We start from the raw sequence: 27990 nt of genomic DNA on the forward strand, positions 1-27990 counted from the left end.
CAAACACACACACAGAGCTCAAAGGATTTATTACCTTGGACAACTTGGAGGCAGCACTCAAATATCAGAAGAGGACAGAGCACTTTGACAAGAAGCAAGAGCGGAGCACAGAGAACTGTGAACTGGTAAGGATTTTTTTTTTTTTTTTAGCCTTTTTGTTACCGTTCTATCAGAACTGAGAGACATGCACAAAGGACAAGAAAACAATAAGAGCTTCATATCTTTGTTTTGTGCCAAAGTTTCTTTCATCACTCTGTGTACCTTGAACAGACAATTGTATGTTTTCTACGAGACACAAACAAAGTGGCAAGTTTCGCACTCTGTTGGGTGCAGTGAACTATGCATGTAGGTTGACTTAATATAGCGACTGTGGATTTTTACAATCCAGTTCTGACAATCTCACATTATTTTGAGTTCTGAAACCAGAGACTCTTAAATGATCTTGTGCTGCTTTATAGTGTTACTCCCTGTTTATAGACTTGCCTTATATTATCATTATTACAACATTATTAGTCTTAACTTGGATGTTTTAAACGCAGTTTCTTACAGTTATTTGGGTGGCCACACGTCAAAACCATATGAGTCAGTCTTCCCGATTTGGGTTTCAGGGTCTGGAATCTGTGAGAGCTGTTATAGTCAGGTGGCATGAAATCAAATCAGAACAGTTGCAAGGAAGTTCTAACTATAGATACGGCTATCACATCAAATGAAGCTAATGAACGTGAAGTATTTTGAATCAGTGGGAGGACCTATCTCCATACTTTTTGTATGTGACTGATGTGTCATGTAACACATCGGTTCTCCATAAAATAATAAAAATAATCTTATTATTGATGGTTTGTGAACTAATGATTTTTAGCTCTGGAGTTTTTAACTTAAGCATGAACAAGTCATGTAAAAGTCTACTATAATGAAAAAATGCAGAAGCATGCAAATAATGGTGTTCAGGTAGTAGAAGCATAGTGTTATATATTATATTATATTATATTATATTATATTATATTATATTATATTATATTATATTATATTATATTATATTATATTATATTATATTATATTATATTATATTATACACACAATTTATAAGAATTGTAAACCTACATTTATGTAGGTACACTTTTCTTGGGTGATGATAATGAAGCTGTGTACAAAAAAGCAACAATAATTTATATGGAACAATTAATTATTAATGTGTATTGGAGTTGCTTTAAAATATTTAGTGTGACTATAAAGTGAATTCACCATAACTCCTCATGTTGGCATATGCATTGATGCTTTACAATGCGGTGAAGTGCTAAAGTGAATCTCAAGGTTTAAAGCTGTTCTTGAAATATAGAAAAAGGAAATTAACAACAAATTGTCTCAGCAATTATTTTTCAAGCTTGTCACTAACACTGGCCTTGTGTTAATTTATCTTTAAACGTCTTCTGGGAGCCACAGATTTTATCCTGCACACTGAGAGAGGTTAAGGGGTGCATGGGGACATTTGAGATCCCTGGAGAGTCTATCCACTGGAGCCATTTTAAGTGGGTAAGGCTGACAGGACAGAGGAAGAGATTTTATCGCCAATCAGAGAAATAGGAGGGCGATAGACTGAGCAAAATTGGCTTTGCCTATTGCAGAGGGTGATTTTGCTCACTTAAACACCCTGTGGAATCACATCTTCCATACTCTAAATAAATTACTGACAAGCAGGCTGATTTTCAACACAGTCATTTCCTCACCTAAAACATGTGTTGCTTCAATTTAAGAACTAAAGAGGTCATTGCCAGCCTTTCCTAAGAGAAAAAGTGGAATTAATGCTTTCATCGATATTGCATTTAGTGTGTGCTTGGCTAGTGGGAAACTTAGTTATGCACCAACATAATTAAGCAATTACTAAAACAATCACGGCTCTGGAAATGGGACTAATTTTTATAAAAATAAATAAATAAATAATAATATCTTAAAGCATGTTGGCTTTAAATTCTCAAGTATGTTTCTGAATGAGAATGAGAATGTAATTTGAGATATTTCAGACTATTTCCTATTGAAAGGCCCTTTGGTTTCAGCCGAAGGTAGAACTCACCCATTGGGTTCACATATGTTGCCTAATGCATTGTATGCTAATGATAAATATGCTATTAATCCCTAAATGTCTCTCTTTTTGAACTTCACCAGTTCTGAGAAATGTAAATAACTAGCACCAACCAAGGCTGTGCTAGGCTGGCATGATAGCCCTATCATTTGACAAATGACTGTGTCCTACTAAACATGTCAGCAGGGCAATTCTGAGAGAGGAAAAAGAGGTTAGCGGTATAGTTTAAAACTTGAGCATGTCATTAGACTTGCTTTTCATATAGTCGTGTGAAGTGATAGTTTACTCATGCACTGTTATTACTGTTATACAGTGCGGCCTGCTGCTGGCATATAATTATGTTATGAAGCATGGCTCCAGGTTCTCAGCACAATGAAAATGTCTCCTTTTATGCAGCAGTTCTTCTGATCTGAGATACAGGTGGAAAACCCTCGTAGCTAATACAGGTGCATTTTGCACAATAAATGACTAATTTGTTAAGTAAGATGGGAATATACTGTACCTACTTTTATTTGGAGAATGCCCAAGATAGCAGTGAGATGGAGAGCTTTCTTGTCCCCATATAAGCATGTGATTGCGCTGAGTGGTGTGAAGCTCAGGTTGCGTGTAAACTGAAGACCCTCAGCTTGGCAAGTTTCAGTCTCGGGATATTTTGCTCAGGAGGGTTAGAGAGATCATTTTCCAAAATGAACAGAAGCCAAGACCTGCATAGGACATGATACAAACCAGCACGAGTGTTTAAATAATTTTTCATTCTGAATACCTTTTGCTGTAATCAGAGAATGTGTAATAGTGTTTCTCAAATCATTTTGTTTTGCAGCCAGATTTTGAACTGGGCATGTGGTGACCCAATGACATACCGAAACCGTCTATCAAACAAAACGAAGGGAAATTGACCATCCTGTTTTGCAAAAGCAGCTTGAATTTTGATAGTTTCGTGCTCAACAAATTGTGGTTGGCACAAACCATGTTTACTCTTGCTTGAAGTAATCTGTATTTAATCTAGTCTTGGTCCATTTGGTTCTACCTTACATGATATTGTTCAAGGTTTTTAGGGATGATGTGATGTGTAGTGTCACAAAATGAAGTGTTGGCATTCATCTAATTTGGCTGCTCCTACCACATAACAGATATATTTGTGCTATAATAAAAGCACAGCTGTTGAATAACAAAACATATGGGAAGTATATTAAAAACTGACAAGGGTATTTATTTTGCAATCATATAGGTTCCTAAAAGTTTGTTACTTAGTTTATTATTTACATTTAGCATTTCATTTTTACCTCTTGCAGTCCGCAACCCTTTCAGATTCAGAACAGACCTGAAACCCATTTTTGAGTTATGACTAACAGTTGAGACCACTGGTATAATAGCATAGATGATGCAATTTTGGTCAAATGTTCGATTTATAACATTAGTTTATGCATTAGTTTTCATAAACTAAGATTCATTTTTACAGCATTTATTGATTTGATATTGAATTAATATTGATTAATATTAATGTTAATATACTATTGTTCACTGTTCATTTGATCATTGTTAACAACATTTAATAAATCTTGAACTAATGCTAATTTATGCTACTTGCAATGGTATAAATGTATGTATTAGTATACTGTATGCAGAAAAAAACATTGATCTAATAAATGCTGTTCATTGAATAGTGCCTAATGCCTTAACGAACGTAAATGCATTACATGTTATTTAACTTGAGTATCACCACTTCATGATATGGTACATGCACTTACTTGATTAATTTAAAGTTTATCATTATTATTAAATTTGTATCACTATCCAAAGCAGTAATAAAACTGCCATAGTGTTATTCTCAATGATGCAACCAATTGAAATAATTACTGTCAGGTTTTTCACCAACTGAAATAGCAAGCCAAACCATGCATAATGATGAGTGCAATGAATCACATGCATGTTGAAGGATGACACTCAAATGTCATATTTCAGCAGCTTGTGATCCACAAAACACTTGCATTTATATCTCATTATGCTCTGTGCAGTGTCTCTAAGAGACCAATCAGCATGCTATTGTGTATGGAATATGGCACTCGGTCAGATGACTGATGTAGCATAGAATGCAATTTCATAGAGTTATTTATTGAAGAAGATAGCCACTGTATAAAGCAACCTGCTTCACTCAGGATCTGAGATGAGATTGAGACTACCATAAGCAGGAGTCAGCAGCGAGAGTGGGACAAGAGGCATCGACGGCCCTAGACTACGATCATTTCAAATAAACAAGCTCTGTACGAAACCTAGTCAACTGCCTACCTAGACAGCTTTTCCCCTCATTTGGGCAAAATTATTGCACTTGTCCTTAAATAAGAAAATAATCCTGTAATGTATGGAAGCCTGTTTCAGACACAAAATAAATAATAAAAAAGGTAATTGCAACTTCTCTTTTTTTAAATTTCAGAATTCAGACTTTTCATCTCAGAATTGTGAGTTTATAAACTAAACTGGGAGATAAACACAGAAGTGCAATTTCTTATTAAAGCAATTCTACATGCATATCTCACAATTTTCAGTTTTCTGAGAATTTTGAACCATCAACTCTTTGATTCCCCAATTCTGACTTTTTTTTTCTTCCCTGTCAGAAATGTGCGTTCAGTGAAAATTTCAACTGACATTTTTAATTCAATACTAGGACGCTGCCTTGGGGTAGTTCACACATGTTCTTGGTTTCAAAAAGAGCTAGCTAACTGTGTCACTGTGTCTTAAAAAGCAGTGCACATGAATCAAATACATCAAATACAAATACGTCTAACGTCATCTGTCATCTGTCTACAGAAGAACATTTAAAACAGCACAAATGGATGCATACATTCCATGTGACATCACCTGCAATAGACAGCACACTAGATTTTGGAGCAAAGCTAAAAATCTCAAACACATGCTCACTAAAACATTTTCAGCTCTCCTCCTCAAATCCAATATGTCTCCCTGCAGGAGACAGTTAAATCCAAACATGTCAAAATCCCATATTAGTGCTACGCTAGCGCTAGTATACTAGTGAGGACACACTGACTGGATCTGAACTGTATATATGAGTGGATTTGAAAAGATGAATGACTAGAGCCGTGGAGGTTTTGCTGACTAGGCCCAAAGCTTCTCTAATGGAACATAATGCACTGCACTGTCACACTGCATCACATCCCAACAGATGGGATAACCATCGTCCTACTTTGCTCCATCTTGGTGCCTATTTCACATGAATTGCTCTTTTTCCCTAAACTGTTTGGACTTAATAGGTTATTTAAACGTGCAAATGTTCAGTGTTACCTATTTTGAAGTGTCTGCTTAATGAGGATAAGTGCTGCAAAACCACATGAGATGAATATCCTGGACAGACTGATTTATAAAATTTGCATTTTCATACATCTTCTAATTGCATCTTGTATCGTGCAAACATTTTTAATCTGTCCAAATGTTTAATAAGACTGAAATTGAATTGACCTTTCATATTGCTTTTCTCACACCCAGAGAAGCTTCTGAATTCTTGAGCCATTGGACTGCATCAAGATGATGAAAAAAGCCAAGGTTTTAGATCCAACTGCTCCCGGGCAAGGCGGTAAGAACAATATAATTGTTCTCTCTCCCATATGGCAGGCTGACACCGGCACCGAACCTTGTCCAACTGCTCTATTACTGAATTACTGAAACAAGAAATCCATGTTCTCCATGAAGACCGGCTAGAGAAATACACGGCGGAAAAAAAAACCCATCCTTTTTTGTTTTGTAATTTGTTCTTTCTATTTCTTAATGGTCACTATTCCCAGAAGATGTCATTTAGTTAATCAGTTTTCTTTGTATTCATAATGATGAGAGTATAGCAATGGAATTTGACACACTTGATAGGACATGGGTCTCATTTAGAAAACTTCTACCACAGTAAGCAGCTGCGTTAAAATGCAATGCCGGATTTTCCAGATAAAACCTAATGACCTCCTCTCCATGGTAAAGTGAATAATATATCTGTCCCTGAGGGGTTAGAAGAGCGAGATAAAAGCAAGCGTTGAGTCTAACCTAGCCACACAAATTTATTTAAACACATGAATGATCAAATAGATGGTTAAAGTTGTAGGTTGTGGGTTTGGAAACTGGCCACTGTGCACAAGATGCAAATGAAGTGGAGGCTGTGAATGTGGCTTATGCAATCAGAGCCTTCATCAGTGTATAGTGCGTCCTTCATGTGGAAGCTCACTAAACAGCCTTGTGAGCATTTGCCGTCATTCATCGAGGGTTTCTTTGAATCGGGTAACCATGGATGCGAGGGACAACCATCAACCCACCAGAATGTGAAGTGCCTGTGATGTGAAGGACGGTAAATAAAACCAGGCTGGAGTCGAACCTGTATACAGAACAACTCTTCATTTCTTAAACCTTTTTATGAAAATCCACCCACTTAACATTTATTTTCTTTGTTTATTTCCATTTTTATTTCTGTCTCACTTGCTTTATTTATTTCATTTCCTTTGAGGAGGGGGTTTATTTTACCTTATTTAATTATTAATAATTTTTTTTTTTTTTTTTTACTTCTTCTTATGTTTATTATGAACCCCTCCTTTTTTACAGTCATGATTTAGAATATGTGTTCTCAAATGACTAAATTTCTGCCCATTTTGGCCTGTTTCATACCGCAAATTTTAGCAGAGTAAAAAAAAAAAACAAAGTTAAATGTATAACTTAAAACTTCTGATACGAAAAAATAGTTCTTTGGAATGTGTAAAATAATCAGTGTTGCAGCCAGACGAATGCTGCTATAATGTTAATAAGTTAAGTTCTCTGAGACGATTTCCTCTGCAACAATCGATAACTGTGACGCACATTGAATAGTATGCTAACTGTGAGACGTACATCAAGACCGGCTTTCATCTTTCCACGAGAAGTGAGAAGTTCATTCATGTAAATTATGTTACCTCAAAAATCGCATATTCAAAATTACTCTGTTTCTAAATTGGCCTATCATATAATTTCACCATATTACCTTATGGGTTCAGCATGTGTACAGCCAAAATGTGTGTTTAGCAGAAACTCGTAGCTCCACAAGGCAGCAGTAGAATAATCACCTGATAATGTATGCTGTGTGAAACAGGTCTCAAACTTTTATTTCCTTCCCAGTTTGTCTGCTTTCTCTTTAGTCTTGTCTATTGTAATCTCACATTCAACCACTTAATGGTCTGAATAATTATGTTTTATTGGTTTGACCTCCCCGTCTTTTCCCCTGTCTGTGTTTTTGGTTGTATTTGTGAGTTATTTTGTCTCTCGTTCAAACCTGACATAGAAAAAAATGCCAGGATTCACAATTTTGTGTTCTCCTTCTTTGTTCCCCCTTCCTTCGTTGCTGTTGTACTGTAATGTTGTGTCCATACTGTACTAGGACTGGAAATTCTGCCTCTCAAGAGACAAGGTAAGGTAATCAAATGACAGCAACCTGAACATCTGCATGCATGTCACGATAACCAGTATATGTTAATATCATATCATATCATATCACATCACATCACATCACATCCTAACATAACAAATCATATGTACTACGTTACATCATAACATCAAGTAATATATCACATCCATCATATCATAATACTCAGTTAAATAAGCAATACAACTTCAAATCAGTGTGCTATTTATAAAATTAATGTTCAGATTGCTGTCATTTAAATGCACAATGTAAAATGCTTGATCAATTTTCATTTCAATATTGATGTATTGAAACATGATGTGATATTTAGAAAATCTTCTCCCTTTAAAATAACCAATAGATGGTTCATATAATATAATATAATATAATATAATATAATATAATATAATATAATATAATATAATATAATATAATATAATATAATATAATATAATATAATATAATATAATATATCTGTCAGTGGTATAACCAGAGGTGTTTGTTGGGGCAAATTGTCACATAAATGCTAGGATTTAGCACAAAAAAAATTATAATATTTAACAATTTACTGACTTTTTGTGTGATGTTTGTTTTTTGTTTTTGTTTTTTTTTTTGCTGTCATGTTTTTTTTATTTTATTATTATATTTTTTTTACGCTCAAAGCTGATATACTGTTTATTTTGCTATTTTGTTTATTTTAAGAAATGTGACAAAATGGCTTAACATGACAGTAAAAAGCTCAAGTGTGTTCTGTAATAATGGTGTAAATGTAGGACATGGCAATAGACAAACTTACGTTCAAAAATAAACCTACTTTAATAAATATATTCACCAGAGTGAACACTGTGACAAGTAGCCTCGGTCCAGTCCTCTGTTTAAAAAATTAGGAATGTTTAAATCTGCCAAACATGAATCTGCATATTTTAAGTAAATCAATCATTGTAAGTCATAGATCCCCACTTAAAAATATCTTATATGTTGTACAGAGATTGTAATATGTTTTTCAATCCATAGACTACAGCTGTTGCAGATGTTTATTCAGCATATGTTACGTCACTGTGCACCTGCTGGGCTGGTTCCCCTGATGTTCTGACACTGTACCCTGAATGTGAATTCTCTCAGGCATCAAACGGAGATCCAAGGTTCCCGGTGTTATGATTACACAGTACATTGAGGAACTTCCAGAGGGGATGACAACTCCAGACTTCACACGTAAACCCATCGCTTTAACCATTCAAGAAGGTAAGCACATTAAAAGAGAAGAATCTACAAAAGTGAAAGCAAATATGATTAGAGGCGACAGTTGAGAGCTAAATGATCCTGGATGTGAAATTAACAAGCTAGGAGCACGTACAGAGGATTATCACACAGATTTACTGCCCTAAATGTCTAAGCAGTGCAGCTACACGACTTAATTTACGCAGTACATGAGTGATTTATCAAGTTCTCTGCTCGTCCTCCAGCTTTAACATGTGACCACGGCTATATATGTTCCAAGGGAAAGAAATCAAATAGCATATATCCCATTTCATGCTAGTTTGAAATGCACAGAGTCAGATCTCAAATGTGTAATGTATGTCTTGTCTTCATTTATGTTTTTAATGACATGTAACCTTTTAAACTATGCCCCCCCCCCCCCCCCTTTTTCTGCCTGTATCTAAACCATTTGACTTTGTCAAAATAGTCTTCTGCAATACAACTAAGACTGTCTCTTGGAAAACAGAACAATGTCAGCCATGTTAACCATGTGCATTTCTAATAAGAAATAAAGAAAATATGGTACGATTTTACAATAAAGTACCATTAGTTAATGGAAGTTAATGCATAAACTAATAAGGAGAAATACGTTCGCTATTGTAATTATTATTCTTTGTTAATGTTCAACTGTTCCATATTAGCTCATGAAAACTTAGGTCCAATTAAATAATATTTAGAAATATTACTAGATCTGCACAATCTTGATATTCACTTGATGTTCACAAAATAAATAAATAAATAACCTTCACAGGATGCATCCTGGGATGCATTTTAAGTGGTCAGAATGAATATACAGTGTGCTAGGCACTTGTTTAATTATTAACATGCTAGTTTTGAAAAGAAATTCACACATAGGCTCAGTTCATACATTAGTTTGTAGAATACATGTATTACACAAAACTAAATTCAAGCATTTAAGCATATACCATAAAACATTTCCATCAAAATGGAGATAAATAAATTCAGTTTAGTGTGTCCAAACTTTTGAGTAGAGGTGCACTGGAACATATTCTCTGGTAAATATTCACAAAGTTTACTGATTACTGTAAAGAATGACTGTTAAAATCTGCAATTAACAGCCCGAAACACACGTGACACACAACGTAACAAGAACAAGAATTTCAAGGCACAAGAATTTCTTTTTTGAAAGTTCTACTTAATAAAAATGTATTTCTCAAGTCTATAACAACTTGAATTTTCGTAATGCAGGAAAACTAGCCATTTTTAAAGCCAAAGTGATTGGAAACCCAGCACCCACTGTATCCTGGCGTAGAGCAAAAGGAGAAATGAATGATCCCCAAAAGTTTCAGAACAAATATGACCCAACAACTAATGAACACACTTTGGAGGTAAGCTCAGGCTTTTAGCTTCACATTAAATCCTCTACTTAACATGTAGTGAAGGTGAAGTGTGTAATGGTTTAATTTTAAAATACCTTCTCATATCCCAGCTTAATGGGAAGAGACTGTAAGTAGGATGATTCAGAAAGAAAAGTGTAAACTCTGTTGCCCTGTGCCATCAAAGCATTGCTTGCATCAGTTGTTTGAGCAGCCCTACGCACCATTATCATCACAACCAACACAATTTTGGGGCGGGACTTCCTGTTCGCTGGCCAAATGGCAGAGGGTGGTGGGAGTGGTCAAGAAACCTGTTTGGAAACAGTCCTTACTAACTATTATCTTTAGCAGCTCACATATTAAACACTTCACCTTTAAATGTTCATCTCATTATCTCTGTAATCCAATTATTGCCCACGATTCATCAACACAAACTATTTTTCATTTAATTTTGCAGATACCTAAAGTGAGCAGTGCTGAAGCTGACACTTACAAATGCTATGCCTCAAACGAATATGGAAAAGCTGTTTGCACTGTTGTCCTAAATATAATTGAAGGTAGGGCACACACATCTTAAAAGCCCTACTTGTTTGTTACTTTCATTACAAAGTTTTTATTCTATCAACACATTCATACATGAAAATAGCTGCAAATTATTTTCTTTTTCTTTCCAGTTGGATTCAAAAGGGACAAAGAATTGCAAATGGTGGAAGCAGGTAAGATTATTGTAACCTTTTAGTAGCTGATTTTCTTCAATTTAGCATGGCAGTTAAGGAAAAAGATTTAAAGGGATACTTTGAATACCTTGACATTGAATATGGCACATATACGCATTCGCTTTCTTCTGTTTGTTGATTGCATTTGGAAGCTCCAGCAGGTGACCCAAGAGAGTTAAGAAAGATGCTCAGGAGAGGGTGAGACATTTGTTTCCATTACATTACACATTAATGCTATGTCATCAGCAGTGCAGTTTCTCTTTAGGCTTTATTTATACGTCTGATAGTTAATTAGCCCATCTCATATTAAAACACCAGTCACGTTAACCCAGTTAAGTGCTAGCATTTGGCCTGAAGTTCATAATGGCCATCACAATCTTCTTAAAGTGCTGGCAAAAAAGTTGAGGAGAAAAAGGAAGGTGACATTGACGACTCTGTATGGGAATTGCTGCTGAGTTCTGAGAAGAAAGACTATGAGAACATTTGCATCCAGTATGGCATCACTGATTTCCGTGGCATGCTGAAGAAACTGGCCCAGATGAAGAAGGAAAGAGAAGAGGAGCAGGCACAGGTAAAGTGCTGCCAAAATGACAGAAGGTTTCTCAAAAAACTGCTTCCACATTTTCATGGCTAGATGCACAAATCTGGAGACCAGTTGTCATGTTCTGTTTGTTTCACTGCTTTAGTTCATCCAATATATCAGTAATCTCAAGCCCATTGAGGTGAAATCTGAGGATGCTGCAACATTTGAACTGGAAATGGATCTCAAAGACCCCAACAGCCGCATTTTTCTGTATAAGGTGAGAACTGCGAATCAGAGGATGTGAAATACCAGTGAAAAATAGGTGTAACTGGCACAGTAGATCAATGTTAGTCACAAAGCAAGGCCTGTTATTGAGCTCTCATCATATGTGATAATCAGTAAACAGCCACTTAAAATTGGTTCATCTCAGTTGTTATCTATTATAGTTTTTTTTTTTTTTTTTTTTTTCATTTTTATTTTAGTTTAAGTTGTAATAATTTTGTTGTCATTTGTAAAAGTTTAAATAAGTAAAAGTTAAAGTTTGTTCAGCTTTATTTTATTTCGGAAAATGTTTATTTGAGTTTTTTTTAGATTTTGCTTTGAATTGTTTTCTTTGACTGATGCTTCATATTGTATACAATAATATGGGGAAAAGAACCTCCATATTTAAGCAAATTGTAACAGTAAAATCATAGCGGACATGATTATACTCCATTCAGCGCTTCACACTCCAGTCCAGTAGGTGGCGTATTATTCAATTATTATGACATCAGTTACTTTGTTGGATAATGACAATATTAGGCCACAATAAGCAAATAATTAACTAAATTTAAATTACTTACTACAACTAAAAACATGATGTGCTAACATGCATTTGCATATGGGTATGAAGGTTGATTTTATCGTTACTGTACTTGACTGTGACATTGCATATTTTTCAAATGAAAAATACTCAGAAGATACTGCACTAGTGCCACCTATTCAGCCATCATAATTCAATGAACATTATTTTCTATATGCATCATGAACATTCATCACAGTTACTCTTTCCCTTTTGATCAGGATGGTGTCATGATTCCATTCAGCAAAGACGTTGAAGGTGAAATTAAGCACGGTCTAAAACAAGTTGGCAAGAAGTACATCTTCACTGTTAACGGCCTCAATCCAGAAGATGCCGGAATCTATCAAGTGGATGTTGAGGGTGTCAATATCTTTTCAACGGATTTCAAGAGTACGTTTTTTTTACAGCATATTTGTCTATTTGTCAGTTAACCTCCTGCTGAGAAGACCAGCACGAATTCCCATGCCTGTCTAAGCTTCATTTGTGTTTCTCTGGCTGGTTTGCCAACATAAATACACATCTACACTGGATGTGAGCTATGTGCCGTTATGCCCCAAAACTAAATCGATCCCATTATAATCAATAAAGCTGTCTAAACTGGAAGCATCTGCTGGAGAGCACACTGGACAGTTACATCAAAGTCAGCGTGTGATGTTTCTGGTCTACTAATATAAATTGTCTTTTGCTTCTAAACATGCATACACAGTTGTAGCAACATTACCAACATTATAATAATATTAATATGCTAATTCAGTTTTTAACTAATGTCTTTCCATTAAAAATCAAGCAAGTCGTGCTGTTTAAGCTAGTTAAGAATCCAAGTGGAAGCACATGAATTTAAAACCAGCTTTGCTTTTAATCTTTTCAGCAGTGCTTTTACGGAATGCATAATGCCATGGATTGACTGAGGTGTGTTTATCCATATTTAACACAGTTCCCCCTGTGGAGTTTGCCCTGAAGATTAAGGAGGTGACGGCCCAAGAGAGAGAGGATGCCATCTTTGAGTGTGTTTTAACTCAGCCCGTTAGTAAGATTACTTGGACCCTAAAAAATACACCTCTCTCTAACAATGAAAAATATGAGATTACTTGTTCTGAAGATAAACTGGTCCACCGTCTGAGAATTATTGATTGTATGCCTTTGGATGCTGGAATCTATACTGCTATAGCTGGAATTAAGTCTAGCAGTGCTTGGCTGATTGTAGAAGGTAAGTACAACTTTTTTCACTTAGAAATATGTCCTATAAATATATATATATATATATATGCTCCCCATTGACTTCCATAGTATGAAAAAAAGGTCAATGGCGACCAGAAGCATACTTCAAAGTATCTTATTTTATATTATATAAATTATTATTTATCATATGTACACAAATTAAATATATATATATATAATATATATATTAATAACATATATTTTTAAAAAGCCCACAAATAAAGACATAACAAAATATGTCTTTAGAGTCAGTATATTGTGTTTCATTTCTGTAATGTATTATTTTAATGTATATATTTGTACTACATCCTGTAATTTTATTAACTTGCTTCAATTCAATATGAATCTGCTTGTATTATTGTTTCCACACTAGCTGACAAAGATCCTGCAACAAAGGGAAAGAAGAAAGCCCGTAAAACCACTCAGGCAGGTGGTGGTGGTGAAGATTTGCTGAAGATAGCTGCTGAGCAGGCAGAGAAAAACAAGAAGGAGATAGCAGAAGCTTTGGAGGCTGCTAAGAAACTCCGGGCTGAAAGAGAGGCATTAGAAGCTGAAGCTAAAGCCAGAGCTGCTGCTGAAGCCGAAGCGGCAAAAGCGGCAGCTCAAGCGGCAACAGCTGCTGCAGCCGCGGCTGCTACTAAAGCTGCGCAGGATGCACTTGCCGCAGCTAAAGCCAAAGGTAAATCTGAGCCTGAAGCTAAAGCTGCAGCAGAAGCAGCTGCTCGGGCTGCAGCAGCTAAAGCCAAGGCCAGTGCTGAGGAGGAGGCCAGGAAGCAGGCTGAACTCAAGGCCTTAAGTGAAGGTCTGAGTGCTGAGGAAGCTGCCGCGGCAGGAGCTGCAGCAGCTGCTGCGATGAATGCACAGGCAGCTGCTGCGGCAGCAAGTCTTGGGAAGGCTGGTGCTGCAGGTGGTGCTGCAGCGGCGGTAGGAGCAGTATTTGCTGCAGGAGCTACCGGTACTGGAGAAGCTGGTGGAGCTGGTGGAGCTGGAGGAGCTGGAGGAGCTGGTGGAGCTGGGGGAGCTGGGGGAGCTGGAGGAGCTGGTGGAGCTGGTGGAGCTGGAGGAGCTGATGGAGCCGGAGGTGCTGGTGGAGCCGGAGGGGCTGATGGAGCAGGAGGTGCTGGTGGAACCGGAGGGGCTGATGGAGCAGGAGGTGCTGGTGGAGCCGGAGGAGCTGATGGAGCTGGAGGTGCTGGTGGAGCCGGAGGAGCTGATGGAGCCGGAGGAGCCGGAGCTGCTGGTGGGGCCGGAGGAGCTGATGGTTCTGGAGGAAGCGGTGGTGAGGGAGGAGATGGAGGAGATGGAGGAGACAAGAAGCGTCAAAAAGCAGGACCTCTTGTACCAGAGACTGTTGTAGGTAAGGAACTATACAAGGAGACATCCTTCTTGCTTTTATTTTTCATTTAAAAAAAATATGTAATGTAACATTTCAGCATTGATTGGTTCTTACAGAAAATATACAGCAGGCCAAACTTTCATACAACATATATACATATATAGCAAGATTTTTTATGTTTTTGAAAGAAGTCTCTTGACTGACTAAGGCTATGTCTGCATTTATTGGATGCAGTAAAATGCAGTAAAACTAAAAACTAAATATTTTTTACAATTTCACAAAAAAAAATTCTATTTCTTTTCTTCTTTTTTACTTATTCATGTTATGGGGAAACTGCATTTCGTGACATTGCCACTTAATATTTGCATAGTATTTATTTGCTTAGTATTTATTTTAAGTTGATTTAGATTTTAAACAATGCAAAATTATTTTTTGATCAATATAATGCATCCTTGGTCTATAAAAGTATTAATTTCTTGGTGAGTAGAGTGTTTATACAGTATATGTACACACACATTTGAACTCCATTCACCAATAATACTGATACCTGTTTTATAAATGTTTATCTTTACCAAATCTATATTATGGATACCTTTTTACAAACCTTTTATTGCGTTTTTTTGAAGTGTCAACAGGTTTTGTAAAATAGCTTTGTTTTGTGCAACATCCTCACACAACTTTCTGTTTCCACAACTCATCTCATCACAACACACATCCTAGAGGTGTTTTACTGTAGCTCAGGTGAGAAACACTCACAACACAATCAAAGCATTGCACATCCTGTGCCGATCAATTAACAGTTTACATCAAAAATCATGATAGGAAACTCAAACACTCCCAGCACAGTTCCAGATGTGTGCATAGAAGGGGAAGCCGAGGGCCGTTCTCGTGTCAGACAAGGCCCACTGATACCAGACACAGTCACTGGTAAGAGTGTGGGATAAATACACTAAATATACAGTATATTAAAATCATTTGCTGTGATTACAGAAACTAAATAGTTTACTAAACTAAAACGTGTCTTTTCCATTAAACATCAACAGTAACACAAATAGCTTTTACTTGAATGATTGATAAAATATTGATAATGAGAACCATTAATTTCCATTAATATGAGGTCATCCAATGAAAATATTTTTTAATAATAATAATAATAATAATAATAATAATACATCAAATAATAAATCATTTTTTATTTTCTCTATCATTGAATCTTCCATAAAATCTATAAATCTTTCAGCTAAATGTCCTATTCAGTTTGTCTGTCTTAAATTGTTTGTTTGTGTCATTTATTTGTTGTTCATGTACCCATTTTGTGTGGTGTTGGTTTGTCAGTGTTTTTCAGTGTCAGTGTGTAAGTTTTAAAAAATCTATGTGATTTTTGGTTTCCATGTTTGTGGTGATATGCTGGGTAGCCCCTCCCATTGTGAAATCTCATTGGCCTTATTGAGTTCTGCATAGTTGTATATTAAACATCATGTTCTAAATGTTTGTGCAACAGAGCCATGCAACATGCAGAAACTTAATAAATAAATAAATAAAACCTTAATCATACTATGGTACACAATTCTTGATCTGGATAGTATTATTTATAATATACACAGCCATACCAAATTATTTATAATAGGAAGCAAAAACTAAATCACTAGAATGCTTGTATCATATTATATGCATTTTCCATTGTCTCGTAAATAAATAAAAAACTAAAATGGTGCACAAAATAACAATGTATGCAAATCAGAATATTTGTTGTTTATTACAGAGCTTTGTGGAGCAGGATTTTTCAGGCCATTGAGATTTTATAGTGGGTGGAATTACCCAGCATGGCACAAAAGCAACAAAACTGCAGATCCAGCAGAGGCACAACCTCGAAAACTTGCTTGCATTTTTGTGTTTGTTTTTTTTTTTTTTTGTCAGTTTTCTTAAATTTTCTTGTTTGTTTTAAGTGTTTTTCTTTTTATTCTACATGTTCTTTCCAACCTCTTTATCAAATTCATTTCAATCTTCAAAATGCTTCACCGACTGACCGAACGGCATGAATGAAGGTGGAGGTAACCCATCAGATAAAGAAAAACCAGCAGGGTCTGGCAAACCATCAGGTTCTGGCAAACCATCAGGTTCTGGGAATCCATCAGGTTCCGGTAATCCATCCGGTTCAGGAAACCCGTCAGGTTCTGACAACCCTTCAGGTTCCGGTAACCCGTCTGGGTCCGGTGGTGCTTCAGGTTCTGGGGACCCACCAGGCCCAGGGAAGCCGCCAGGTCCCCGAGGCCCATCAGAGGGCAGCACTGAAGCCACAGAAGAAGAAAAAGGAGCTGAAGATGAAAAGGACGAGTCAGCTAAATCTGGCAAGCGTTCAGGTCGTAAAAAGCAAGACCCAAAGGTTCCAGAGACAGCTGTTGGTAAGAGATATTTGAAGTTGCACTTAAGAATGACGTCCATGCATATGTCAAAGTCATTCTGTCATTCACAGAATAACTGTGCAGTTCCTTGTAGGAGTTCTTGGTCTAATTCAAACAACAAGCACACTGTTATTCAGAAACTTATTTAATTGTGTGGTTGTAAAGCATTTAATTGTTATACAGTAGCCTCTCTGAAGGATTTAGGTCTTTTTTTACTTAATAAAGGAAAGGACATGAGATGTGGCCAAGTATGGTGTCCCATACTCCAATTTTGAGCTCTGCATTTAACCCATCCAAGTGCACGCGAACACACACACACACACACACACACACATACAGCAGTGAGTAGTGAACACACACACACCCACGGAGCAGTGAGCAGCCAATGTTGCAGTGCCCTAGGCACAGTTGGGGGTTCAGTGCCTTGCTCAAGGGTTGCATCTCAGCCGTGGTATTGAGGGTGGAAGAGAGCACTGGTTATTCACTCCCCCCACTGACAATCCCTGCTGGTACCGAGACTCGAACCCACAACTTTTTGGTTACAAGTCTGTCTCTATAACCATTAGCCCACGGCTGCCCCAATTAAATTAAATTATTAAGCTATTTAGCTTTAATTTAATCCTTCTGGACATGTTTTGGATCTTAATTCCATAGGACCAAACATCTTCCAAGATAATTTGGGACTTGCTGGATAACTTTCCACTGAGAAACTCTGTCAGTTCCATTGTCCTTAGCACTCATTTAAAGATTATACCCTAGGTTCCGACAGCTATAGAACCGGTTTTGTAAGTATCTGCATATTCCTATCAGCAGTTCTTGGACATAATGTGCTTGTTGAAACATTGTGGAGGCATAGCTGATGAGCAAGCTCAAAATAAGTGAGGGATATATTGGACAAGGCGAGTTGAAATCAGTAACTTTAATAACCTCTTTAATTAGGTTGATTTGAGTAGGAACTTATTTCACATGATGCTGGTGGAGGTTGGATAACTTTGTTTCTTCAAGTTATAATTCAGTCAAAATTAAGAATTATGTATTTAAATGCATTTATCCTCATCCCATTCCAAAAATGTATTTTATTGTATTTTTTCCTCTGGATAATAATAATAATAATAATAATAATAATAATAATAATAATAATAATGAAAGGATTGTTTCATTTTTTTATTATTGTTTTGTTTTTTTATATTTGTTTGTTTATTTGTTTGTATAAAAGAATCATATGTTTTACCTATGCTGCTCGTGTTGTGCTTGACAGGCTGTATGAAATGTCATAGAAGATCTATGTAAAAAAACTTTATAAATTGAATTTCAGAATTTACCAAATAACAACAATATACAGGTTTGGAAGAACATCTCGGAGTAATCTATTCCTTTAACTAAAATAAAGAAAATAATCTCAGTATGTAATTGGAGTGAGGACCAACTCTTTGTGGAAAACAGTTTATGTTTTATTATAAGATAGAACAATAAATGTATTTTTGTAAAAATAGTATCCACCCAGTCTTTAATGTGCCAGATATTTCTTATGCAATGTGTGTCTGCTGTTTGTGTAGATCAATATGCGCTTGTTTTGTCTTCACCAAGCTTGCTTGTCTTGCTAAAGGCCAAACACCTCGCTCACTAATCAGAGGAACCATGACATGATAAGATCTTAATAAATGCAGCCAAATAGGACTTCACAAACTTTAATTACGAGAAGACAAATTAAAGATTGTATATGCCTCAGAAGTAATTCCAGCAAGATCTTTAATTGTCGAAACACTTGGGGTTGCAAGAAAGTGACTCAATCAGTATTTACCTGGAGATTTTAAAGCAAATTCTGCGCAAGAACCAAATTGCATTTGGATGGTATCCAAAGACAACATGAAATTGTAAAAGGGGGGAAATATTCTTATTAATCTAATAGAACAGCAACATTATTTGGTAATACCACTAAATCAAGAAGGTTTCGATAATTTGCCCATTAGTGGTGAAGCTTATTTAGAGTGACTACTAATTCTGAGAATTATCTCAACTGAACAACTTCAACCAAGAGTGATAATTATGTGCTATTAGAACAGAAAAAATGAATGTACAATGCATTTCTAAAATAAGTCAGGTTAAATGTGTACTGGCCATTCAGAGATATTCTTTATCATCATCATCATGACGGATTCTAAGAAGATTCGGATTCTAGGAAGTCAGCACTGAAGACAATGGCAAGATATCATACACCTGATATTTTTTTTACATTTAAATGAAAGCTAATGCATTTTAACACATGCTATAAAATATGTATATCCATATAATACTTACTAAGTGTACAAGTGTAGAATTGCTACAGTAGGTCTCAATTAATGTGTGTGGACTACAACTCAAACATCATGCAGCAAAATCATAACTGGGCTTGAATTATTAATGACTAATTTTGTTCACAGATCCTGGTGTTCACTTTTCTGCTGGGCTGGAAGACTGCAAAGCTATTGTGGGAGAGGCAGTTGAACTGGTGTGCAAACTTAGCAGTGCTGAATGTAAAGGTGTCTGGTCCAAAGATGGCGATGAGGTATAAAGAAGCCACAAGTATATATAATATGATAAATGGTATATATGGTGCATGTGTAAGCTGTTCTTTAAATTTCTCTGTAGATTACTGCCTCCACTGAGGGTATGACTATCAGTAAAGACGGAGTGGTCCACAAACTGAAAATTGATAAAGTAACAGAAGAATTTGCTGGAAAATATCGATTTGAGGCTGATGGGCGTAAAACCGAATGTGTGATTGCTGTTGAAGGTTTGTTTCTGCTCATTTGCGCCAACATATATGCAAATGTTTCATATTTCATGTTTCAATTTTTTTTTCTGTCTGTGTGTGTGTGATTAGATCCACCAAGATTCAGTGCCAAGGAAATTGAAGCATTTGCAAAACCGACTGTGGTCAAACACAATCAGAAAGCCACCTTCAAAATTCCATTTGTTGGCCGTGAGCCATTCAAAGTCCAGTGGTATAAAGATGGTGAAGAGCTCATGCCAGACTCTCACTGCAAGATTGAGGTTTCAGAGACTGAAAGCCGCCTGCTTCTCACCAAATTACAGCGTAAAGACACTGGGGAAATAAAAATCAAAGTCAAAAATGAGTTTGGCACAACTGAAGCCATTTCTAATCTAGTTGTACTTGGTGAGTACAAAACGTGACCCAGTTAAACCGGTTGTATTTTTTATATGAATGCAATACAGTTAATGATAACAAACTTGCTTTCTATTTTTATCTAATTTAGATAAACCTACCCCCCCACTTGGACCACTGGAGATCGTTGAAGCATCTTCCAACTGCATTGAGGTCAAGTGGAGACCACCAAAAGACAATGGTGGTTGCCCTATTAAACATTACATACTTGAGCGTAACCAAATTGGACGCAACACATGGAAAAAGATAGGCCAGATCCCAGGTGAAGCCCACTACAAAGACAGTGATGTTGACCATGGCAGAAGATACTGTTACCGTATCAGAGCCGAGACTGATGAGGGCATCAGTGAACTGATGGAGACTGAGGATGTGCAAGCTGGCACTAAAGGTAATTTCCTAAAAAAAAAAAAAATGATCTCAGAGTAGCCTTGTGCTAGTCAGCCGCTATAGAGATTCGTCTTATTATAAACCTCTGGATTGTCTTAATTTCCAGCATATCCTGGTCAGCCATCTACTCCTAAAGTAGTCAGTGCCTTTAAAAACTGCATTAACCTGACATGGACCCCTCCGACCAACACTGGAGGAACCAATATTTTGGGTTATAACTTAGAGAAACGCAAGAAGGGCAGCAACTTGTGGGGCCAAGTCAATCCAGCAGATCAGCCAATCCAAGGTCTGTTTCTCACATTTTTACACAAGCTACTTTAAAGTACTACCTGCTAGTAATGTTTACCTCTTAATTACCATCCACAGCAAAGAAATATGAAGTAAAAGATGTAGTTGAAGGAATGGAGTACGAGTTCCGTGTATCTGCCATCAACATATCTGGAGCTGGTGAACCAAGTATCTCCTCAGAATTTGTGTTTGCGAGAGACCCCAAAAGTAAGTTCTTTCTCAGATTGCTCATTATCTTCAAAAAGAGAAGAGGAATTCAGCATAAGTATTCTCAAGGCTGTACATTTCGTAAAATGAACCGTGGCCTCCCCTTAAAAATATGCAAAAATAGCAGATTTAGGTCAGAATTTTCTGGGCTTAAAATAACAAGCTAATTTGAACTCCTCTTGCACTTCTCCCTATTTTCTCTTGCAGTGTTTTCTCATTCAAATGCTTTCATCTCAATTTTCTCTCAGAACCCCCTGGTAAGGTCATTGACCTTAAAGTGACAGACTCCACCTACACTACCTTGTCCTTGACTTGGACTAAACCAAAAGAAGAGCCTGGTGTTCAGGATGAGGCCAAGGGATACTTTGTTGATGTCAGGCCTGCTGAGAACACAGAATGGGATCGATGCAATACAAATGCCATCATCATGACCTCCTATACTGTAAAGGGACTGAAATCAATGGCCATGTATTGGGTTAGAGTTATCGCCGTCAACGATGGTGGAGAGGGTCAGCCACGGGAGCTGGACAACTACATCTTGGCTATGCCTCCTCCAGGTGAATCACCTTATCTACTGCCTCTCATTTTTGGAAAAACTGAACTGACTATGCCACATCAATGTCTTGTTTTTCTTAGTGAGACCGAGATTCACAGATTCTAAGATCAAGAGCTTCATGGTGGTCAGAGCTGGTAATTCTGCACGATTCACCGTCAACTTTGAGGTAATCTGCATTACTAAAACCATATCAATTCCTTTACCAAAAATGTAGTGTCGACTTGCATCTGCAAATCATAAACAGGTTAAAAGTCTGGGTGACATCTTGGACAGTACTTAACAGCATTGGGGGAAGTTGTGGCCTACCGGTTAGAGTGCTGGACTTGCAATCCAATCGAAGGGTTGTGAGTTCGAGTCTAGGGCTGGCACGAATTGTAGGTGGGGGAGTGAATGTACAGTGCTCTCTCCACCTTCAATACCACGACTGAGGTGCCCTTGAGCAAGGCACCGAACCCCCAACTTCTCCCCGGGTGCCGCAGCATAAATGGCTGCCCACTACTCCGGGTGTGTGTACACGGTGTGTGTGTTCACTGCTGTGTGTGTGCACTTTGGATGGGTTAAATGCAGAGCACGAATTCCGAGTATTGGTCACTATACTTGGCTGTATGTCACTGTCACTTTCACTGTCACATTACTAGTTCAAAATTTTTTCATTCACAAAATATCAATTGCCATCCTTGTATATGGTGTCCTTGAGTGTCATGTAAGGCCTACAAATAAAAAATATATAATAACATTAATAATTTGGGACTTCTTGCTGAATATTACATCCCCTAATTAATATCCATGAGACAGGCTATATCATGCTCCCTTCCCATAAACTTTTCAGATCATTCCTACTCCCCTCATTTAAATTATATTTTGCATTGGCCACATGTCAGATACTTGTCCTATATTACCTTTTTACAGGCTTCCCCGTGGCCTGATGTCATCTGGCTTAAAGATGGTATCCCTGTGTCCAAACGTGTCACTATAAGCAATGCTGAGGGAGGCTCTCAGATCCTGATCCCATCTGCAGATCGCTCCGATACAGGAATCTATACTATTGTAGTCAAGAACGTTGTGGGACAAGAGACCTTCAGTATTGAGATTAGAGTTACAGGTAAAATGAAGGAACCAGCGTTTTTCTGTGGATCCGTCATCAAAGATGGTATCGTAAATGGCATCACCAAATAGAATTGAAAAAATTTGTTCAAATATGTTGTCCGAAATAACCATTAAGTCTCAATGGTTGAAGAACAGATAGTCACGCCCCCAACTCACACTATTGGTTAAGCCATGTTGCTATGTTGGCATAACAAAGCAACGCTTTGTTAGTATTGTACCACAGAGCCAAAGTTCTTGTACTTTTTGGTGAAATCATCTCATGAATAGCTTTTAGGCTCTACATATTAAGATGGGACAATAGGAAGTATTTTCAGAAATGTTGTGTTTTGAAAAACACTAAGCTTCTGTTAACTTATTCCTGTTTTCATATAATTAATAATGTCATTTATTCTTGTGATGGCAAAGCATTCTTCAGCATCACATGATACTTCAGAAATCCCTCTAATATGCAGATTTGGCGTGAGAAAAAAAAAACATATTATTATCAATACTAAAAACAGTGTACACAGATGCTTAATATTTCTGCAGACATTGTGATGCACTTTTATTATGATTCTTTGATGAATCAAAAGTTTAAAAGAACATTTATTTGAAACACAAAAAAAATCTTAACTGTCACTTTTGATTAAGTTAATGCATTCTTGCTGATTAAAAATATAAATTTCTTTTAAAAAAATGTTTTTGAATGGTATTGTAGATTTATACATGGATATACTCAACCAAGTTTGCTCTGTAGAGGAATGTATGTGTAATAGACTTGATCTGTCAGTCCTTATGAACTACGACTGATTGTTTTGGTGTAGACGAGCCAAAGCCCCCAGGCCCCGTAGAGCTGGATGAGAACGTTCCAGGCACAGTGACAGTTTCCTGGGAAGCATCCCCAGACGAGAAACGCGATGATCGCCTGTATTACATGGTGAGCAAGAGAGACTCCAGCAAGAGGACCTGGCACACTGTAGCTGACCGTATCTTCAACAATCGTTTCACGGCCTGTAACATCATGCCAGGGAGAGAATACCAGTTCCGTGTGTACTCCAAAAATGACATTGGCCTGTCTGCCCATTCGGAGTCACCAAAATGGCTTATCACATGCAAGAAAGGTTTGTAATACAGTGGTGTGGTAATTCAAACTTCTAGTATTATTTACATTCTGTCCTTATTTCTGACAGCAGCTATTTACACTAAGTGTATGAATGGTGGATCTGTCTGCATTTAGTATAAATAGTGATATATAGCATCTTGTGAGAGATTGTGCAAATTTTGACAGATGTTATTCAGACAGTTCTTAGTAGAATCATATTTGTACTAAAGAGAAAAAAAGATCTGAGCAGTGATGGGTGGAGTTAGCTATTTAGATTCAATGTACATTAATTAAAATTTTAGTTTTCAACTGGTTTTTGATTCAACATCTAGATTTGTGCTTCAACTGCTGACCGAACACCAAAATTATTATTATGTATTATGTTTATATATAAATGTAACAAAAAAGCCCTGAAAATCAAACTTAAAATGTATTAAATGTATTATTATTATGACTGCAATTTGCTAAGCCTAAAATACTGGGCCAGTTATTATACCACTAATATTTGTAACACTTCACAATCAGGTTCAAATTGTTTTTCAAAACTACAAAAAAGTTAAAGTTAACTAACTTTAAAAATTCTAAAATAATTTTATCATTTATTAATACATTAATTAAATCAAAAGTATCTGTTAATATTGTATAATGCACCTAAACTAACACAAACGAACAATGAACATCTGCATTTATTATAATTTTATAACAAAAAAAAAAAAAGCTTAATAAAAAAAATAATTTAATAACATGTGGTGTTACCATAATATCATGATAATATGTTAGGCATACTGGAAAGTGACAGATGAATGTATGCCAGGGGTACTGAGTTTGATATAATGTCCTCCAACAACAAATAAAATGGGAAGCGTTTTTATTTTTTTACCCAAACTATACTTGGTTACATTATATGGGTTAGTTTCATTCTATTTGCATTTAATATTGTTTTTACCCAGCTATTGTAACCAGATTTGTAATCCAATTTTGGATTGCGACCCACGTCCTGCCACTAGGGGTGTCTGTTTACCCTGCTTGGGTGTCCCACTGACATGTCAAGTACACAGCTTCAATTAATTGTTTTTTAACCAAACCCCTTCAATTCTTGCAGAAAAATTCACACTGAAGATCCCAGAGTCAAAGACCTGCAACTTGGAGAGTCCTCCGAGGTTTATGGTCCCCCTGAAAATCCACACAGCCCCGCAAGGCTACGAGTGCTACATGAGCTGTGCCGTGAGGGGCAACCCCACACCCCATGTCACCTGGTACCACAACAACGTCAGCCTCAACACTGACACCAACTACTACATCACTAACACCTGTGGAGTGTGCTCCATGCTCATTCTCAGGGTTGGAGCCAACAACATGGGAGAGTATAAAGTCATGGCTGAGAGCCCGCTGGGAAGAGCAGAGTGCACCACCAATCTCACAGTGAGAGGTAAGGGTCCACATGAAGAACTCGCTTCACTCGATGAAAGTTACAGTACACCATTAAGTACCTGATGACAGCGGGGTTTCTAAGTACAAGTCGTACTTTATCTCTAGGCAAGTTTCCCAAAAACATCATCGTCTGCTTAAGTACTATATAAAACCATAAATAAATCCTCAGACCTCTTTTAGTATTAAAAACTGTATCTTTTATGAAAATCTGCCTTACCAAAGCGGCAGCTTTTTTTTTTTTTTTTTTTTTTACTATATTCAGTAATGTTTAATAACTTCCATGCCTCGACAAGATAACATAATGTATTCAGCAGCACTTTTGAACTATTTTCATGTTGGGGAGACAAAATTGAAAAGATGGCATCCAGGGTGGTCTTTGGACCTGACGGTAACAATGCATTTACTGAACATTTTACTTAATAGCAAGCAATTTGTGTGCTGGTTTTGAAAACAAGCATTGATCTATCAATTTACAGGATGATCTTCCATGATCCACAACACTGTTGGGATTCCCAGCAAATGCCACTCAGAAAAGTTATTAAATGACAAAATGAAAACATCTAAATGCTTCTCAATCCAATTTTACAAGGCATCCTTCCAATGCACAACTAACTACCTATGCACAATATAATGTATATAATACATTCCTAAATATATCTTGGTTAACTTGGTTAACACTTCTATTTCAGGAATTTAAATGTGTTTACTCATAAAAGTTACTTAGAAAGTGAATAATGTTTAAAGTAAAGTTTAGAACATTTAATAACTACATTAATTAACATGAACTACCAATAAAATAACATTTATTAATCTAATTTCATTTTAATTTCAACATGTATAATACATTATTAAAATCAAAAGTATCTTAATATTATTTAATGGACCTGAACTTACTGATTATTGTAACAAATGTATTGTTAATTGTTCGTTAATGCATCGGATAATTGCACAAAACAAAAACATCTTAATACTTCTGAATCCAATTTTACAAGACTTTCTACCAATGCATCACTAATTAGCTTAATGATTTAAAAATTTTCTACTGTAAATATATTTCAAACAGCTTCAGACATCCTTAGAATAACTTGGTTTCAAATATATTTATGTCAAAAAGTCATAAATGTTACTCAAAGTTAATACAGAAAGTTTAGAACGTTTTCATACATAACACTGCAAATAAACTGAATCTAACACCTTAACCATATTATATTTTCTTTCTTTGTTTTTCAGAATAAAACCTTGACATGGGGAGGATGTCAAAACGTTGTTTTTTGGATTTTAGGCCATTTGTAGAGCTACAGCATTGAGTATTTTTTGCAGAAAGATGGCTCGTGAAAACGTTACACAATGTGGTCTTATGAGACAAAAAAATGGTAGAATCAAATGCATGTGAAAAACTTCATATAGTTTTACTGTGTTAAATAGCACAAAAATCTTAAAACATGAAGAAGAAAAAAAACCTCTGAACGGTAACGCTTGGGTGGCTGATGCTTAATATGCCATGCTTACCTAATCCTGTTTGGCAATGATTTTACTTCAGCTTAGTTCAGGTTTGGTGGTTATTGTTCTTGTACGCTATTTGTTAATTTATTTATTCTTGGCTTTTGTGTACGTATGCTGCTATTTCACACTTTCACAAATTCAATTACAAAAAAAAAAAAAAAAAAAAGTGTAAAGTGCTGATTTCTTGCATCCATTTTTTCTTTTTGCTTGTCTGTAAACACTAAAGTGTAAAAGAAGCTTTTGCTTCTTCAGATATGTTTTATCAGCAATATACAGTGGTTTGGTGTAAATAAAAAAATTATTCCGGTTCTTTGAACAGTGCACTTGTGTATCAACCATTATTGTACCTTATCATTACAAATACACTACGTATGATTTCACAGAACATATTGATCCGATTATTAATCCATGATCCTAAGCTTCTAAAATTCATCTAACACCTTTCATATAGAGAATAAAATGAGAGAAATAGTAAACAGACGTACCATATAAATGCATGCAGATGACACCATGAAGTCTCACTTACAATACTGTATAAGTAAAGCCTGAACATGATGTCCTTGTTATATTTGGAGTATTTTACTGCCAATTTTTTTTTTTAAAACAGCCTGACAGGGTCCAGCACATGTAACATCAGTATGGTGCTCCTGTGGTGTGGTTATGTACCGTATGTGCTCATGTGGAGATGTAAGACTTAAGAGTCAATACATCATGATGATTTATGACCTATGTCTCTTCTGATCCATATATGGGCCACAACTCCCTGGCCTGAGCATACCAATGTAACTTCAAACTCATATCCAACAAGCAGAGGATTTTCATTCTTGCCCAATTAAAAGTTTATACGTCCCATAAATCATTAAGTATAATTTATCTCCAAAGCAATGTCATATATTTACACTGAACATAAACACGTCTTCTAAAGCTTAAAATGAGAACCGTTCTATTTTGTTAATATAGCCTAGATTATTCTTATATGACCCACATAGAATTTTTAATATGGTACGCACATATAATGGCAAATAAAACATCAGTATCAATAAGTTCAAAGCTTCTTCAGATCATTTTGAGAAGCACAAGCTTACCTTTCTCACATCAGGAGGAAGCTGCTCCCTTCGCTGTCACTGTGCGTTTAGTC

The 27990-nt window shown here is 36.4% G+C and overlaps 1 protein-coding gene across 7 annotated transcripts; it reads left to right on the forward strand.

The window, feature by feature from the left end:
• Positions 1–27173, forward strand: igfn1.1 (immunoglobulin like and fibronectin type III domain containing 1, tandem duplicate 1). Of its 7 annotated transcripts, XM_052559716.1 has the most exons (28): positions 1–125; positions 5576–5663; positions 7473–7502; positions 8619–8738; positions 9963–10102; positions 10548–10647; positions 10765–10806; positions 10959–11004; positions 11194–11377; positions 11493–11606; positions 12392–12560; positions 13105–13377; positions 13762–14577; positions 14614–14745; positions 15547–15651; positions 16770–17126; positions 19547–19671; positions 19755–19899; positions 19990–20283; positions 20384–20680; positions 20786–20965; positions 21046–21174; positions 21423–21731; positions 21811–21896; positions 22640–22832; positions 23641–23937; positions 25021–25347; positions 26580–27173. In XM_052559716.1, exons 2-28 carry the CDS (start codon positions 5615–5617, stop codon positions 26582–26584), a joined length of 5064 nt encoding a protein of 1687 aa, XP_052415676.1. In that variant the 5' UTR covers positions 1–125; positions 5576–5614; the 3' UTR covers positions 26585–27173. The 7 variants fall into 7 exon arrangements, with proteins under 7 accessions (XP_052415676.1, XP_052415674.1, XP_052415677.1 ...); XM_052559714.1 differs by having other exon boundaries at positions 13762–14745; XM_052559717.1 differs by lacking the exon at positions 15547–15651 and having other exon boundaries at positions 13762–14745.
• Positions 27174–27990: the final 817 nt, after the last annotated feature.

The sequence above is a fragment of the Carassius gibelio genome, chromosome B6 (genome assembly GCF_023724105.1).
Source record: "Carassius gibelio isolate Cgi1373 ecotype wild population from Czech Republic chromosome B6, carGib1.2-hapl.c, whole genome shotgun sequence".
Lineage (NCBI taxonomy): Eukaryota > Metazoa > Chordata > Actinopteri > Cypriniformes > Cyprinidae > Carassius > Carassius gibelio.